At 42.9% G+C, this 12,386-nt stretch overlaps 2 protein-coding genes across 2 annotated transcripts in view; both read right to left on the bottom strand.

Moving 5' to 3' along the window:
• kcnh2b (potassium voltage-gated channel, subfamily H (eag-related), member 2b) overlaps positions 1–7,451 on the bottom strand; it is a 295,672-nt gene extending 288,221 nt beyond the window's left edge. The window contains exon 1 of the mRNA XM_014181110.2: positions 6,064–7,451. Coding sequence (XP_014036585.2) covers positions 6,064–6,139 — 76 coding nt within the window. The 5' untranslated portion in view covers positions 6,140–7,451. The remainder of the gene's footprint in view (positions 1–6,063) is intronic.
• A 501-nt stretch (positions 7,452–7,952) lies between these two features.
• sspo (SCO-spondin) overlaps positions 7,953–12,386 on the bottom strand; it is a 77,972-nt gene continuing 73,538 nt past the window's right edge. The window contains 4 exon segments of the mRNA XM_014181106.2: positions 7,953–8,183; positions 10,411–10,561; positions 11,084–11,214; positions 11,624–11,684. Coding sequence (XP_014036581.2) covers positions 8,161–8,183; positions 10,411–10,561; positions 11,084–11,214; positions 11,624–11,684 — 366 coding nt within the window. The 3' untranslated portion in view covers positions 7,953–8,160.

Genomic DNA, 12,386 nt, shown 5'->3' with positions numbered 1-12,386 from the left:
CACTCTATACTCCTCTGTAAAATTATCATCTCTGTATACCCGTCGCAAGACCCACTGCTTGATGTTTATTTATAAAACCCTCTTAGGCCTCACTCCCCTCTATCTGAGATACCTACTGCAGCCCTCATCCTCCACATACAACACCCGTTCTGCCAGTCACATTCTGTTAAAGGTCCCCAAAGCACACACATCCCTGGGTCGCTCCTCATTTCAGTTCGCTGCAGCTAGCGACTGGAACGCGCTGCAAAAAAACACTCAAACTGGACAGTTTTATCTCCATCTCTTCCTTCAAAGACTCAATCATGGACACTCTTACTGACAGTTGTGGCTGCTTCGCATAATGTATTGTTGTCTCTACCTTCATGCCCTTTGTGCTGTTGTCTGTGTGCAATAACGTTTGTACCATGTTTTGTGCTGCTACCATGCTGTGCTGCTGCCATGTTGTGTTGCTACCACGTTGTTGTCATGTTGTGTTGCTGCCATGCTGTGTTGTTGTCTTAGGTCTCTCTTTATGTAGTGTTGTGGTGTCTCTCTTGTCATGATGTGTGTTTTGTCCTATTATTATTTATTTTATTTATTTATTTAACCTTTATTTAACTAGGCAAGTCAGTTAAGAACAAATTCTTATTTACAATGACGGCCTACACCGGCCAAACCTGTTCGATGCTGGGCCAATTGTGCGCTGCCCTATGGAACTCACAATCACAGACAGTTGTGATACAACCTGGATTCGAACCAGGGTGTCTGTAGTGACGCCTCTAGCACTGAGGTGCAGTGCTTTAGACCCCTTTATTATTTTATAATTGTTTTCATCCCAGCCCCCGTCCCCGCATGAGGTCTTTTGCCATTTGGTAGGCTGTAATTGTAAATAATAATTTGTTCTTAACTGACTTTCCTAGTTAAATAAAGTTTAAATTGAGGATTACCAACAACGACGAGACAGCCTACAGGGAGGAGGTGAGGGCCCTCGGATTGTGGTGTCAGGAAAATAACCTCTCACTCAATGTCAACAAAACAAAGGAGATGACCGTGGACTTCAGGAAACAGCGGACAAACTGAAATGGTCCACCCACACAGCCAACAGACAGCATGGTGAAGAAGGCACAACAGCGCCTCTTCAACCTCAGGAGTCTGAAGAAATTTGGCTTGTCATCTAAAACACTCACAAACTTTCACAGATACACAATCGAGAGCATCCTGTCGGGATGTATCACCGCCTGGTACGGCAATTGCACCGCCCTCAACTGCAAGGGTAGTGCGGTCTGCACAACGCATCACCGGCGGCAAACTACCTGCCCTCCAGGACACCTCCAGTACCCGATGTCACAGAAAGGCCAAAAAGATAATCAAGGACAACAACCACCCAAGCCACTGCCTGTTCACCCCGCTACCATCCAGAAGGCGAGGTCAGTACAGGTGCATCAAAGCTGTGACCGAGAGACTGAAAAACAGCTTCTATCTCAAGGCAATCAGACTGTTAAACAGCCATCACTAACATAGAGAAGTTGCTGCCAACATACAGACTCAAATCTCTGGCCACTTAAATAAACTGACTTAATAAAGGTATCACTAGTCACTTTAAATAACGGCACTTTTAATATTGTTTATATGTCCTACATTACTCATCTCATGTATATACTGTATTCTACACCATCTACTGCATCTGCCTATGCCATCGCTCATCCATATATTTATATGTACATATTCTTATTCATCCCTTTACATTTGTGTGTATTTGTGTGTATAATGTAGTTGTTGTGAATTTGTTAGATTACTTGTTAGATTCTACTGCATAGTCGGGACTAGAAGCACAAGCATTTCGCTACACTTGCATTAACATCTGCTAACTATGTGTGTGACCAATAAAATTTGATTTGATTTTGGATTTTGACCTGGAATGCTTTTCCAACAGTCTTGAAGGAGTTCCCACATATGCTGAGCACTTGTTGGCTGCTTTTCCTTCACTCTGCGGTCCAACTCATCGAAATCCATCTCAATTTGGTTGAGGTCAGGGGATTGTGGAGGCCAGGTCATCTGATGCAGCACTCCATCACTCTCCTTCTTGGTAAAATAGCCCTTACACAGCCTGGTGGTGTGTTGGGTTATTGTCCTGTTGAAAAACGGATTCAGACTATCTCCTCTGAACAGTTGATGTTGAGATATGTCTGTTACTTGAACTCTGTGAAGCATTTATTTGGGCTGCAATTTCTGAGTCTGGTAATTCTAATGAACGTATCCTCTGCAGCAGAGGTAACTCTGGGTCTTCCTTTCCTGTGGCCGTCCTCATGAGAGCCAGTTTCATTATAGCACTTGATGGTTTTTGAGACTGCACTTGAAGAAACTTACAAAGTTCTTGAAATGTTCCGCATTGACTGACCTTCATGTCTTAAAGTAATGATGGACTGTCGTTTCTCTTTGCTTATTTGAGCTGTTCTTGCCATAATATGGACTTGGTCTTTTACCAAATAGGGCTATCTTCTGTATACCTTGCCTACCTTGTCACAACACAACTGATTGGCTCAAACGCATTAAGAAGGAAAGAAATTCCACTATGTACTTTTAAGAAGGCACACCTGTTAATTGAAATGCATTCCAGGTCACTACCTCATGAAGCTGCTTGAGAGAATGCCAAGAGTGTGCAAATCTGTCATCAAGGCAAAGGGTGGCTACTTTGAAGAAGAATCTAAAATCTAAAATATATCTTGATTTGTTTAACACTTTTTTGGTTACTACATGATTCCATATGTGTTATTTCATAGTTTTGATGTCTTCACTATTATTCTACAACGTAGAAAATAGTAAAAATAAAGAAAAACCCTTGAATGAGTAGGTGTTCTAAAACTTTTGACTGGTAGTGTAAGTGAATTTGCCCCAATAATGTTGGTCCCCTAAAATGGGGGGACAATATACAAGAAGTGCTGTGATTTCTAAACGGTTCATTTGATATGGGCTACCGAGTTGGCATTGCGGTCTAAGGCACTGCATCTCAGTGCAAGAGACGTCCCTGGTTCAAGTCCAGGCTGTATCACATCTGTCCATGATAGGGAGTCCCATAGGGCGGCTCACAATTGTCCCAGTGTCATCCAGGGTAGGCCGTCATTGTAAATAAGATTTTGTTCTTAACTGACTTGCCTAGTTAAATAAAGGTTCCATTTTTAAAAAATCTAACAAATATGGATGAAAATACCCTAAAATTAAAGCTGACAGTCTGCATTTTAACATCATAGTCATTGTATAATTTCAAATCCAAAGTGCTGGAGTACAGAGCCAAAACAATAACATTACTGTCCCAATACTTTTGGCACTCACTGCATGCCATGGAAAGAGCAGGTGTTTTATACAGTCAGTGTAAAAGAACGCATAGCGGCGGTAATCCATAACATAATAAAACAAACTGAAATCAAAGCCTCATGCTTTGCTTTGACTGAGAAAACTGAGTGAAACCAATTCATAATAGCACAGACATACTTAAGGAGAGACGTACTAACAATATCAAAAGTCAACATTGACCAAGATAATGTTAAGCTTTAGGAACATGCAGCAGCTCCTTGAGGTACCTAGGGATCATTCATTTTTTCAGTAATCTAGTGAATTATCCATGTCTAGCAACTATTGGCATGGAACACTGTCAATGCACCATAGGAAGAAAACGTCAATGATTCCCCTTTAGCAGGCACTAGACATGTGCAAACTGGGCTCTGGGTGCATGCAGACTGAGAATATTTCTATGTCCTTAACCGGAATTAGACATAGGCTACTGTAATACAAAAGGCATATATTCATCCTTTTGTAAGGTTCAAGGGCAACTGTAAATTTGGAAAGTGTTCCCTATGATAAAATCCTGCTTATTGGTCTATTCTCTGCACCCAATTTGTCCTTTTCAGTCAAGTGTATGAGGAGGAGGACACTACATAGGAGCACCAAGAAAAGAGGCATACAAGGCTAGGTGGTTTGTGGCTGAGTGGACAACACCATCAGGCTGCTCTTGCTGAGGCCAGAGGTGCTAGATGCTGATTGCTGATTCCTGTTCACTTTTTACTCCTCTGACTCACATCCGATTTGTATTCAAATTCTCTCTCTCTCGGCCCTGATTAAAGTGAATTTCCCTAAGGCAGTGATGTGGTGACTGTTCGTGACACCAGTGTTTACCACCTCTCAATCAGCCATGCTTGGGAAGAAAGTCACATCTATGGGACAATTTACAAATGGAAAAACGTGTCCATTTGCATCAAAGATAGCACCGCAGGCCATTGAGGTCCATTGAAGCTTGCCAAAACTTTGCAAAACTGAAATACAGACATCAAGGGTCAGAAAGCTCATGGCTCCAATCAGGTGACATGTTTCCTTTTTCCTTTTTAAATTTAACAGTCAACTATTAAATGTGCAATATGCAGAAATGACTCTGCCATTTCCTGGTTACTAAAATTCTAATAGTTCGTCTAAATTTCAAGACACAAAAACAACACTTAAGAACGGTAAGCATAGAAATAGCGCGCATAGAACAGATCTACCGCATCTTAGACTTTCTTTCATACCGTATAAAAAAGTAATACCGTTAAAAAAAAATCACAACAGCTGTAACGGAAACAGGAGGTTTCATTACAATTGTATAAATGCAGACAGATCATTTGTTTGTGTCTGTAAAATTAATTATGCAAGAAATTGTGGTGGAAACGTCTTTATGTGTAAACATTTATATAATAACCATCATATCGCAGTAAACTTGGAGTCACGCGATGATATGCGATGATATGGTGTGCGGTCCTTCCTCTACGACTCAGGAATGCATGCAGGCTACAGATGGCTACAGATGAAATAACTTATGATGGTTGGTGAAAGTGCACGGTGATATTGATGCTCCTTTCCAATAAATATCGAGGGTCTGATTCCATTGACATGATGATCGATGCTTGACTGCCCTTTGACAAATAAAAATATTCTATCCATAATAATCTCATCATGTAGACTAGCCTACTACCCGCACAGCCTACCCACATTTGCTATTTAACACAACAGTTTTTGTGACAATTGGAAACACATTGAACTTAAAAATGTTCTTCAGTACATGAAAGCTTAAGCGAAAAAGTACATTTTGTGTGCACTACTTCATCACGCACTGATTTGTATCCACAACAAGTCTGTTTGGTGGAAACTGGTGTGAAAATGCTACATTTTCTTTACGCATATTGACAGATCTATAACTAGCATTTCTATATGAATTTTGTCTGGTCGGACAAAAAGTTACATATTGCAGCTTTAAAATAATAAATATGGGCCTTGTTTTGTGAGCACAATTGTTGATCATTAACAGATTCCATTTAATCGTGAGAGACCAAATAATATAATCTCAGCAGGATTTGAGACTGCGACTGTACTGTATGCACAGTGTGAATGTAAACTCTAGGACTTGGCTATCTCCTGTGTTCAATGTGATTGGTCAGTCGCCTTCTTGGCATCGCTCGATATGTACATACAGTATGCATAGAATTAGAGTTGAATGTACAAAACATCCACAAATATATATTTTTAACATATCATGTCACCTACCCACTGCATAAGAAATGCAAAACTGAAATTTAAGTTGTCAACATAGTTTGAAGTGATTGGACTTTGTTTTACAATATGGTTTATTTAATCTATGGTGCTGAGGTGATTATTTTCATTCCATTTAAAAAATGTACAGGCAAGCTGTATTTTGCAACATTGTGTTTATTAACTTTACTCAATAAAGTCATACCAGCATCGTTTGTTATGTTTCCATTTTCAGTCTGCTCTCATAAAGTCCTCATAATAACATGTGCAAAACCTAAAGCTCCAGAGTTGTAGGGCTATCACTATTCTCAAGAGAATAAATTACTCAATATTATTTGCATCATATTTGTCAAATATTTGCAAAAGAGCATGTCACATTTTTCTTACCATGCAAAGAAAAATGAATGTGGTAGGCTTATGTTACCGAAGGTTGTCATCCAATTTGTTTAGGCTATGTATTCATAGGCTAATAGACACGAACTGATTATTGGACGCAAATAATAAAATGCATGCAATAATCAAACCACTTACTTTGACTATCGAATTTCCTAATGATGGTATCGAGGAAAGTATTCTGTGGTGCCACGTGACCCCTTCGGACTGGCATCTTTGCTGTACGCTATCCCACTGGAGTTGTTGGACTTTCTGTCGCCGATGCTGACCTCTACGTCGACGAGTCCCGACAAACGGACGACATTCACTGTGCCCTCGTCATAGAATAATAAATACTGTAATCCTCGACCTCCGTTTTTGTAACTTCATGAGATGGACCTCTAAGTGAAAAGTAGCGTTCTAGAAATGAGCCTCCACTTTATTTGCGCGCCAGGGGGATCGCGAGACAGTTTCCAGTTTCCAAGGAGAGGAGCCAGTGTTTGTTTACGTCCCTTGATCTGTCAAAAATGATATCCTCTCAGGTGAATGGCAAGACGAGAGGTTACTTCTTGTCATTTGTCATTGCAGACTCTGGGGAGGGGGAGTCGGTCAGCCTGCCAAGGAACCTTGGTTTTGCCATAGTTGCGTCCTTTTTTTCCTCTCCTCCTGGCCTTATTCTTCACTGTTTCCGTGGCACCCGATGGAAGCAACAGAGAGAAACCAGTAGTCTAGTTGAAGAAAACGTAGGGTAACGTCCGTGCTAGTTCGTTGAGATGTGATCGCTCTGGAGGAGTGTGGTCTGTGCGCTCAACATTGATGATTTCAGTGGTGGCGACTGCGCCTCTTTAACCCTTCGTCGTCGGCAAATATAACTGTTGAAATATTGGCTGACAACCTCGTCAGCCATTACATATAGTCATCATTTTGATAATTATGTGGTCAGTAATATAAATATCCTACATTAATTCAGCCCATCTAGCATAGAAGCAGCGCAGGCGAATTAACAAAGGGAAAGATATGCGACTATTCTGAAGAACTGCCTGCTGGAACTACAGAGAGCTAACAGCATCTGGTTTAAAATAGGCTAAACCAAACAGCTGCCTCTGTTGTCAAACGGTTAGGTGTCTGTGACAGTCCACACAGGTGCAGCTGCATTTACATTCACAGGTGTAGGCTAACCCACATGACATCACTGCGTGGGCTAAGATTTTAACCGAACTGGCACACACAACAGTCGTTATTCACTGTGAGGCTGTGAGTCTAATTCCACATGAAAGGTGAAATTTCAATCGAAAATCCAATGCGTTGACTCACCTCTAACAAAATGCGTTTTTTTTTTAGACTGCGCTTTGTTAATTTCATGGAAGGATGCTGGGGCTTCACCCTCAATTGTCTCATAATGAAGTGTCTTCAGACCAGCAGACACGTCACTGCCTATGTAAGAGCACTGGATGTGGGGTTCCCCTTTCGTCACAAGTGCGAGATAGACAAAGGGCGCGCTCCGCGTGCAGCATGCATGTTGTTGGTACTGTCTGATCCACTTTGATGTTATTTTACAGCATGACGCTCAACTCTCCCAACCGATACACAGTATCCTCTTAACTAAATACAACAACAAAAAACACACACAATAACACATGCTGTCCTGATAGACTTTAATGTATTTTATTAAGGCGGTAATGTGAAGTGGAGGGGGGATCAATAGCGCACCGCTGGGCGGCGAGCTTCCTCCCTCTCGTTCCAACTCCCTTATTTAGTCAGGATGAGAGAGAGGACACAGTCACGCGGTGGTCTCATGTAAGCGTCCCCCAGTGAGCTCTTCCAGCCTGCCTTCCGTTGTGAAACGCTCTCTCTCGCTCTCTCTCTCTCTTTCTCTCTGAGATTTCTTGTTTAAATTTTACACGCCAGTCATTTCACAGAGACATGCATAGGATATGTGCATATATTTACCAAATCTACTGGTATAGATGTCACATTCAGCAGCAAACATAATATTACATAATCTTTAAATATATATATTTTACAGAATAATACATTGAAACAGAAAATGTTTTCATAAAAACCACTAGGATTTATTAGAAAAGTAGCAAAACACTGTACAGTGTAAAGGATCTGAGAGTTTCAGAAGGCACTCTATGATAGTTGATACAGTCATATAATGACTATGGACCACAGGAAATCAGGACACCTGGTCTGTCCACCCATCTGTCTGTCTGTCCCTCTGCATACACACACACTAGGCGTATACACACACACTCAGCGTCTGGACAGATCTCCCCCTGTGTATGAAAAGAATGCAAACACACCCATGAAATAAGAGGTATTGAAGATAATTGCTTTGTAATAACAATGCCAAATTATCATATATCGTGCTTCTACATCTGCATTGCTTGCTGTTTGGTGTTTTAGGCTGTGTTTCTGTGTAGCATTTTGTGACATCGGCTGATGTAAAAAGGGCTTTATAAATAAATACATTTGATTGATATCAAGAGTAACACAGATTGGCAGCTATGATTTTCCTTAAATGTAGTCTTCATGCCTCCCGAGTGGCGCAGCGGTCTCACATGCTGACCACACTACCCGAGTCGTGTGCGCGAGTGTTTTGCAAAATAAATGGACACATACATGTTATTCTATCATTGCACCCACGCGTCAACGAGCGTCTGCGTAGCCAGGTGCTAAAATAGAACTTGGTTCTATTTGTGAAGCGTCACGCGCTGCAAGTCCCGCCTCTCCCATCTCCTCATTGGTTTTTAGGAGCATATACCCACATGGGTGATTGAAAGATGGACTGAGGTCCACACTCCAGTCCAGTTGGTGGTGGTAACACACCTTAAAGTGTGTTGTCAACCGCCATATAAAGTCCAAAGAAGAAGAAGAAGCCTGAAGGAGGAGAGATTACTAGAAACAAACTCGGTTTACCATTTTATTTGCGGATTAATTGTCGGAGTAGAGGACCTTGTGTATTTCAGGTAAAATAACAACCCAATGTTTATATCCCAGGACAAATTAGCTAGCAACAGCAAGCTAGCTTGCTAAATTGCCATAAATGTTTAATGCTTTTCGATCTGTCCCCAAATCAATGTAGTTGGTTCAGAGTTCGTTTTGATATTTCAACCTACGTGTCCTGATCGCGTCTGGTGTGGGTGGACAAAATAAACATGCGCACGATGTAGTGTGGTCAGCATGATAGGGCTGCATCGCGGTGCTTGAGGCTTCACTACAGATCCGGGTTCGATCCCGGGTTGTGTCGCAGCCGGCCACAACAGGGAGACCCATGAGGCGACGCACAATTCGCCCAGCATCGTCCAGGTTAGGGGAGGGTTTGGCCGGCCGGGATATCCTTGTCCTATCATGCTCTAGCGACTACTATGGCGGGCCTGGCGCATTTACGCTGACACAGTGTTTCCTCCAACACATTAGTGCGGCTGGCTTCCAGGTTCAGCGAGCAGTGTGTCAAGAAGCATTGTGGCTTGGCAGGGTCGGGTTTCGGAGGACGCATGGCTCTCGACCTTCGCCTCTCCCGAGTCCGTACGGGAGTTGCAGCGATGGAACAAGACTGTAACTACCAATTGGATATCATGAAATTGGGGAGAAAAAGGGGTAGGGTAAAATGTAGTCTTCACTGAGAATGTATTACATACATTATTTTATTACACATGTTAAACATGGAATTGACCAATAAAAAAATCTGTCAGCAGGCAATGCCATCCCAACTATATTATTGAAGAATCTGAGCACTGTAAATTGCCTCCCTGTGGCTCAGTTGGTAAAGCATGGTGTTTGCAATGCCAGCATGGTGTGTGCAATGCCAGGGTTGTGGGTTCGATTCCCACGGGGGGCCAGTACAAAAAAATGTATGAAATGTAAGCATTCACTACTGTAAGTCGCTCTGGATAAGAGCGTCTGCTAAATGACTAAAATGTAAATATAAATATCAAATTAGCTAACGCAATCAGACATGTTGATTATGGATGACTACAATATTTGGTTGTTCTAAGTGGGGTCCTGATTGAATTATGCATGTTGGGAAACGGAAACATACGTTCAGCGGGGGGATGCAGCCATCATGGCGTTTAAAGTGCATTAACGGAGAATGACAAAGAGCGGAAGAGACAGCGAGGGACAGTGGGACTGCAACTGGGTGTGAGTGACAGAGAGAGTGGCCGTGACGCTTGGCCGTGATGGACTGATAGACAGCATGACTAACAGCATGGTCGCTGGCAGGAAGTGGGTGGGTGGGAGAGAGTGTGTGTGTGGAGGGCTGTGTGTGTGTGTGTGCGTGTGTGTGTGTGTGTGTGTGTGTGTGTGTGTGTGTGGTGTGAGCGTGTGTTTGTTTGCACATGTATGTTCGTTTGTGTGTGCACATCAGCTTGTGTGTATGTGAGTGTCTGGTCATGTACTGTAGGCTATGCGTTTGTTTGTCGGTGTGGGGGAGGTTTAAGGAGGCTACTGATGAGGTGATAAGCAGGGGTCAATGTTTGCGTCAGAGTGTACTCTACCCACCTTGGCAGCTGGTGCACTCGCAGCTGTGTATGACAGGCAGGACGACGGGCTCACTCTCCCCACTGTCACACAGGAGGCTAAGGAAGCGCACGGGGCTCTCAGGGTCCAACCGGTAGCTGCAGCAGTCACACAGCGACTGGAGGTAAGGCTCCTGAGAGAGGGAAGGAGGGAAGAAGGAGGAGAAAGGGAGGGACAGAGAGGTAGAGGAAGGAAGGGTGCGTGCGTGTGAGAGAGGTGTGAGTTCGAGTCTGAAACTGACACCAATCCCCAGCTATTTTAGCTACCATGGTAACGGAAGGTAGTGAAACATTTAGCTGAGATCATGTTTGTTTTTACTTGCTCACATTTTCACAGTGATGCCATTACATTATTTTTCTACCACGGGAGTTTAAGAGGAAAACAAAAATCACTTGGGTGATTGGTCTAGGATCTCTCTGTTCTGGATGAAGTGCCAATACCTCTACATTCAACTGGTGAAAAAAGCACACAAATGAGGCCTATTGCAACATTACAGAAAATTCCCATAGAAATGTATTGTATAGAATAGACATGGTTCTTTCTCTGTCTTACAGGATAAGGAATCAGGTCCACTCTACATATTACATTTCTGTCTGCAACACTGCATCCCAGCCCAGTGCATAAGAGTGGGTGAAAGCCAGCAGCATCCGCAAACCTCCAGAATGACGTCAATTTTGGACAAACAGCGCCCTCTACAGTAGCTGACTTCCACGTTGTCAAGACGACAGTCTCCCTTAGTGATGTTCCTGACCTCCGTGTAACGGCGACACTCCGCCACGGGCTCCCCTGGTAAGATGAAAGGAGGAAATAGGACAGGGCAGAGAGATAAAGGGAGAGAGGGAGATTAAGAGGAGCGGCGGAGGAAGAGGATAATGATGGGGGCAGCATGGGGAGTTGAGAAAATAAAAGAGGGTTTTGTGTTGAGTTAATGAATGAGAGAGCGAGCTCTAGAGAGAGAGAGAGAGAGAGAGAGAGAGAGAGAGAGAGAGAGAGAGAGAGAGAGAGCTCCAAAGGCACATTGACTTTCAATGCCCCCTCACCAACTGTGCCATTATACAACATTGAAAGAGATAAATGCTGTCTTATTGTACATGCCTTGTGAGCAATTTAGGACCTAAAGCACTTTGTCTCACATAAAATATTTTTATAAATACAGGAAGAGAACGACTAAGCATTGTTTATGTTGAACTCTTACCAGGGAACTCCTTCCTGCAAACTGGGCAGCAGCTGCCTGGTTCCTCCACTTTCACTTCCCCCTGTTATAAGAGGAAAGGAGAGGAGGAGAGGAGAGGGGAGAAGAGAATGGATGGGAGGAGAGGGGAGGAGAAGAGAATGGATGGGAGGAAAGGAGAGGCCGAGAGGGGATGGGAGAAGAGGAGAGGGAGGATCAGGTCAAGGGCAGACAAGAGGGTAGGAAAAGGAGAAAAGACTTGTCACTATCTTAGCTTAGTAATTGAGTCCCCATCATGTCTCGCTCTGAGAATAGAATAAAGCTGTTCCAGGAATAAATCATCATCTTCCAGGAGAGGTCTGCTGACAGGAGCAAGTGCATCACCACGCCCCTCCACAATGCACTGCTCCAGGCCTGCCCCGGCCCCAGGGAGGCTGAAGTTGAGCTCAGCCACTTAAAGAGGAGGTAAGTGTGATCCTCAGTTATTTAAAGGGGATGTAAGTTTGATCCTCAGTTATTTAAAGGAGAGGTAAGTGCGATCCCCAGTTATTAAAGGAAAACTCCACCCAAAATCTTTTGGTATTTGTTTCATTAGTCCATTGATATAGTCCCAAAATGTTTTACATGTCAGCGAGTATTGAAGATATATAACTTTCAAAATACAGAAATACAGCTGGTATGATGCATTTTGCATCATATGATGATGCGTTTTGCATCATATGATGCAAAATGCTTCATACCAGTTGTATTTCTGTATTTTGAAAGTTATATACAGTATCTTGAAAAC

The sequence above is a fragment of the Salmo salar genome, chromosome ssa29 (assembly GCF_905237065.1).
Source record: "Salmo salar chromosome ssa29, Ssal_v3.1, whole genome shotgun sequence".
In the NCBI taxonomy this organism is placed as follows: domain Eukaryota; kingdom Metazoa; phylum Chordata; class Actinopteri; order Salmoniformes; family Salmonidae; genus Salmo; species Salmo salar.
The sequence above is the reverse complement of the archived record's forward strand: the minus strand, read 5'-3'. Positions and strand labels throughout refer to the sequence as shown.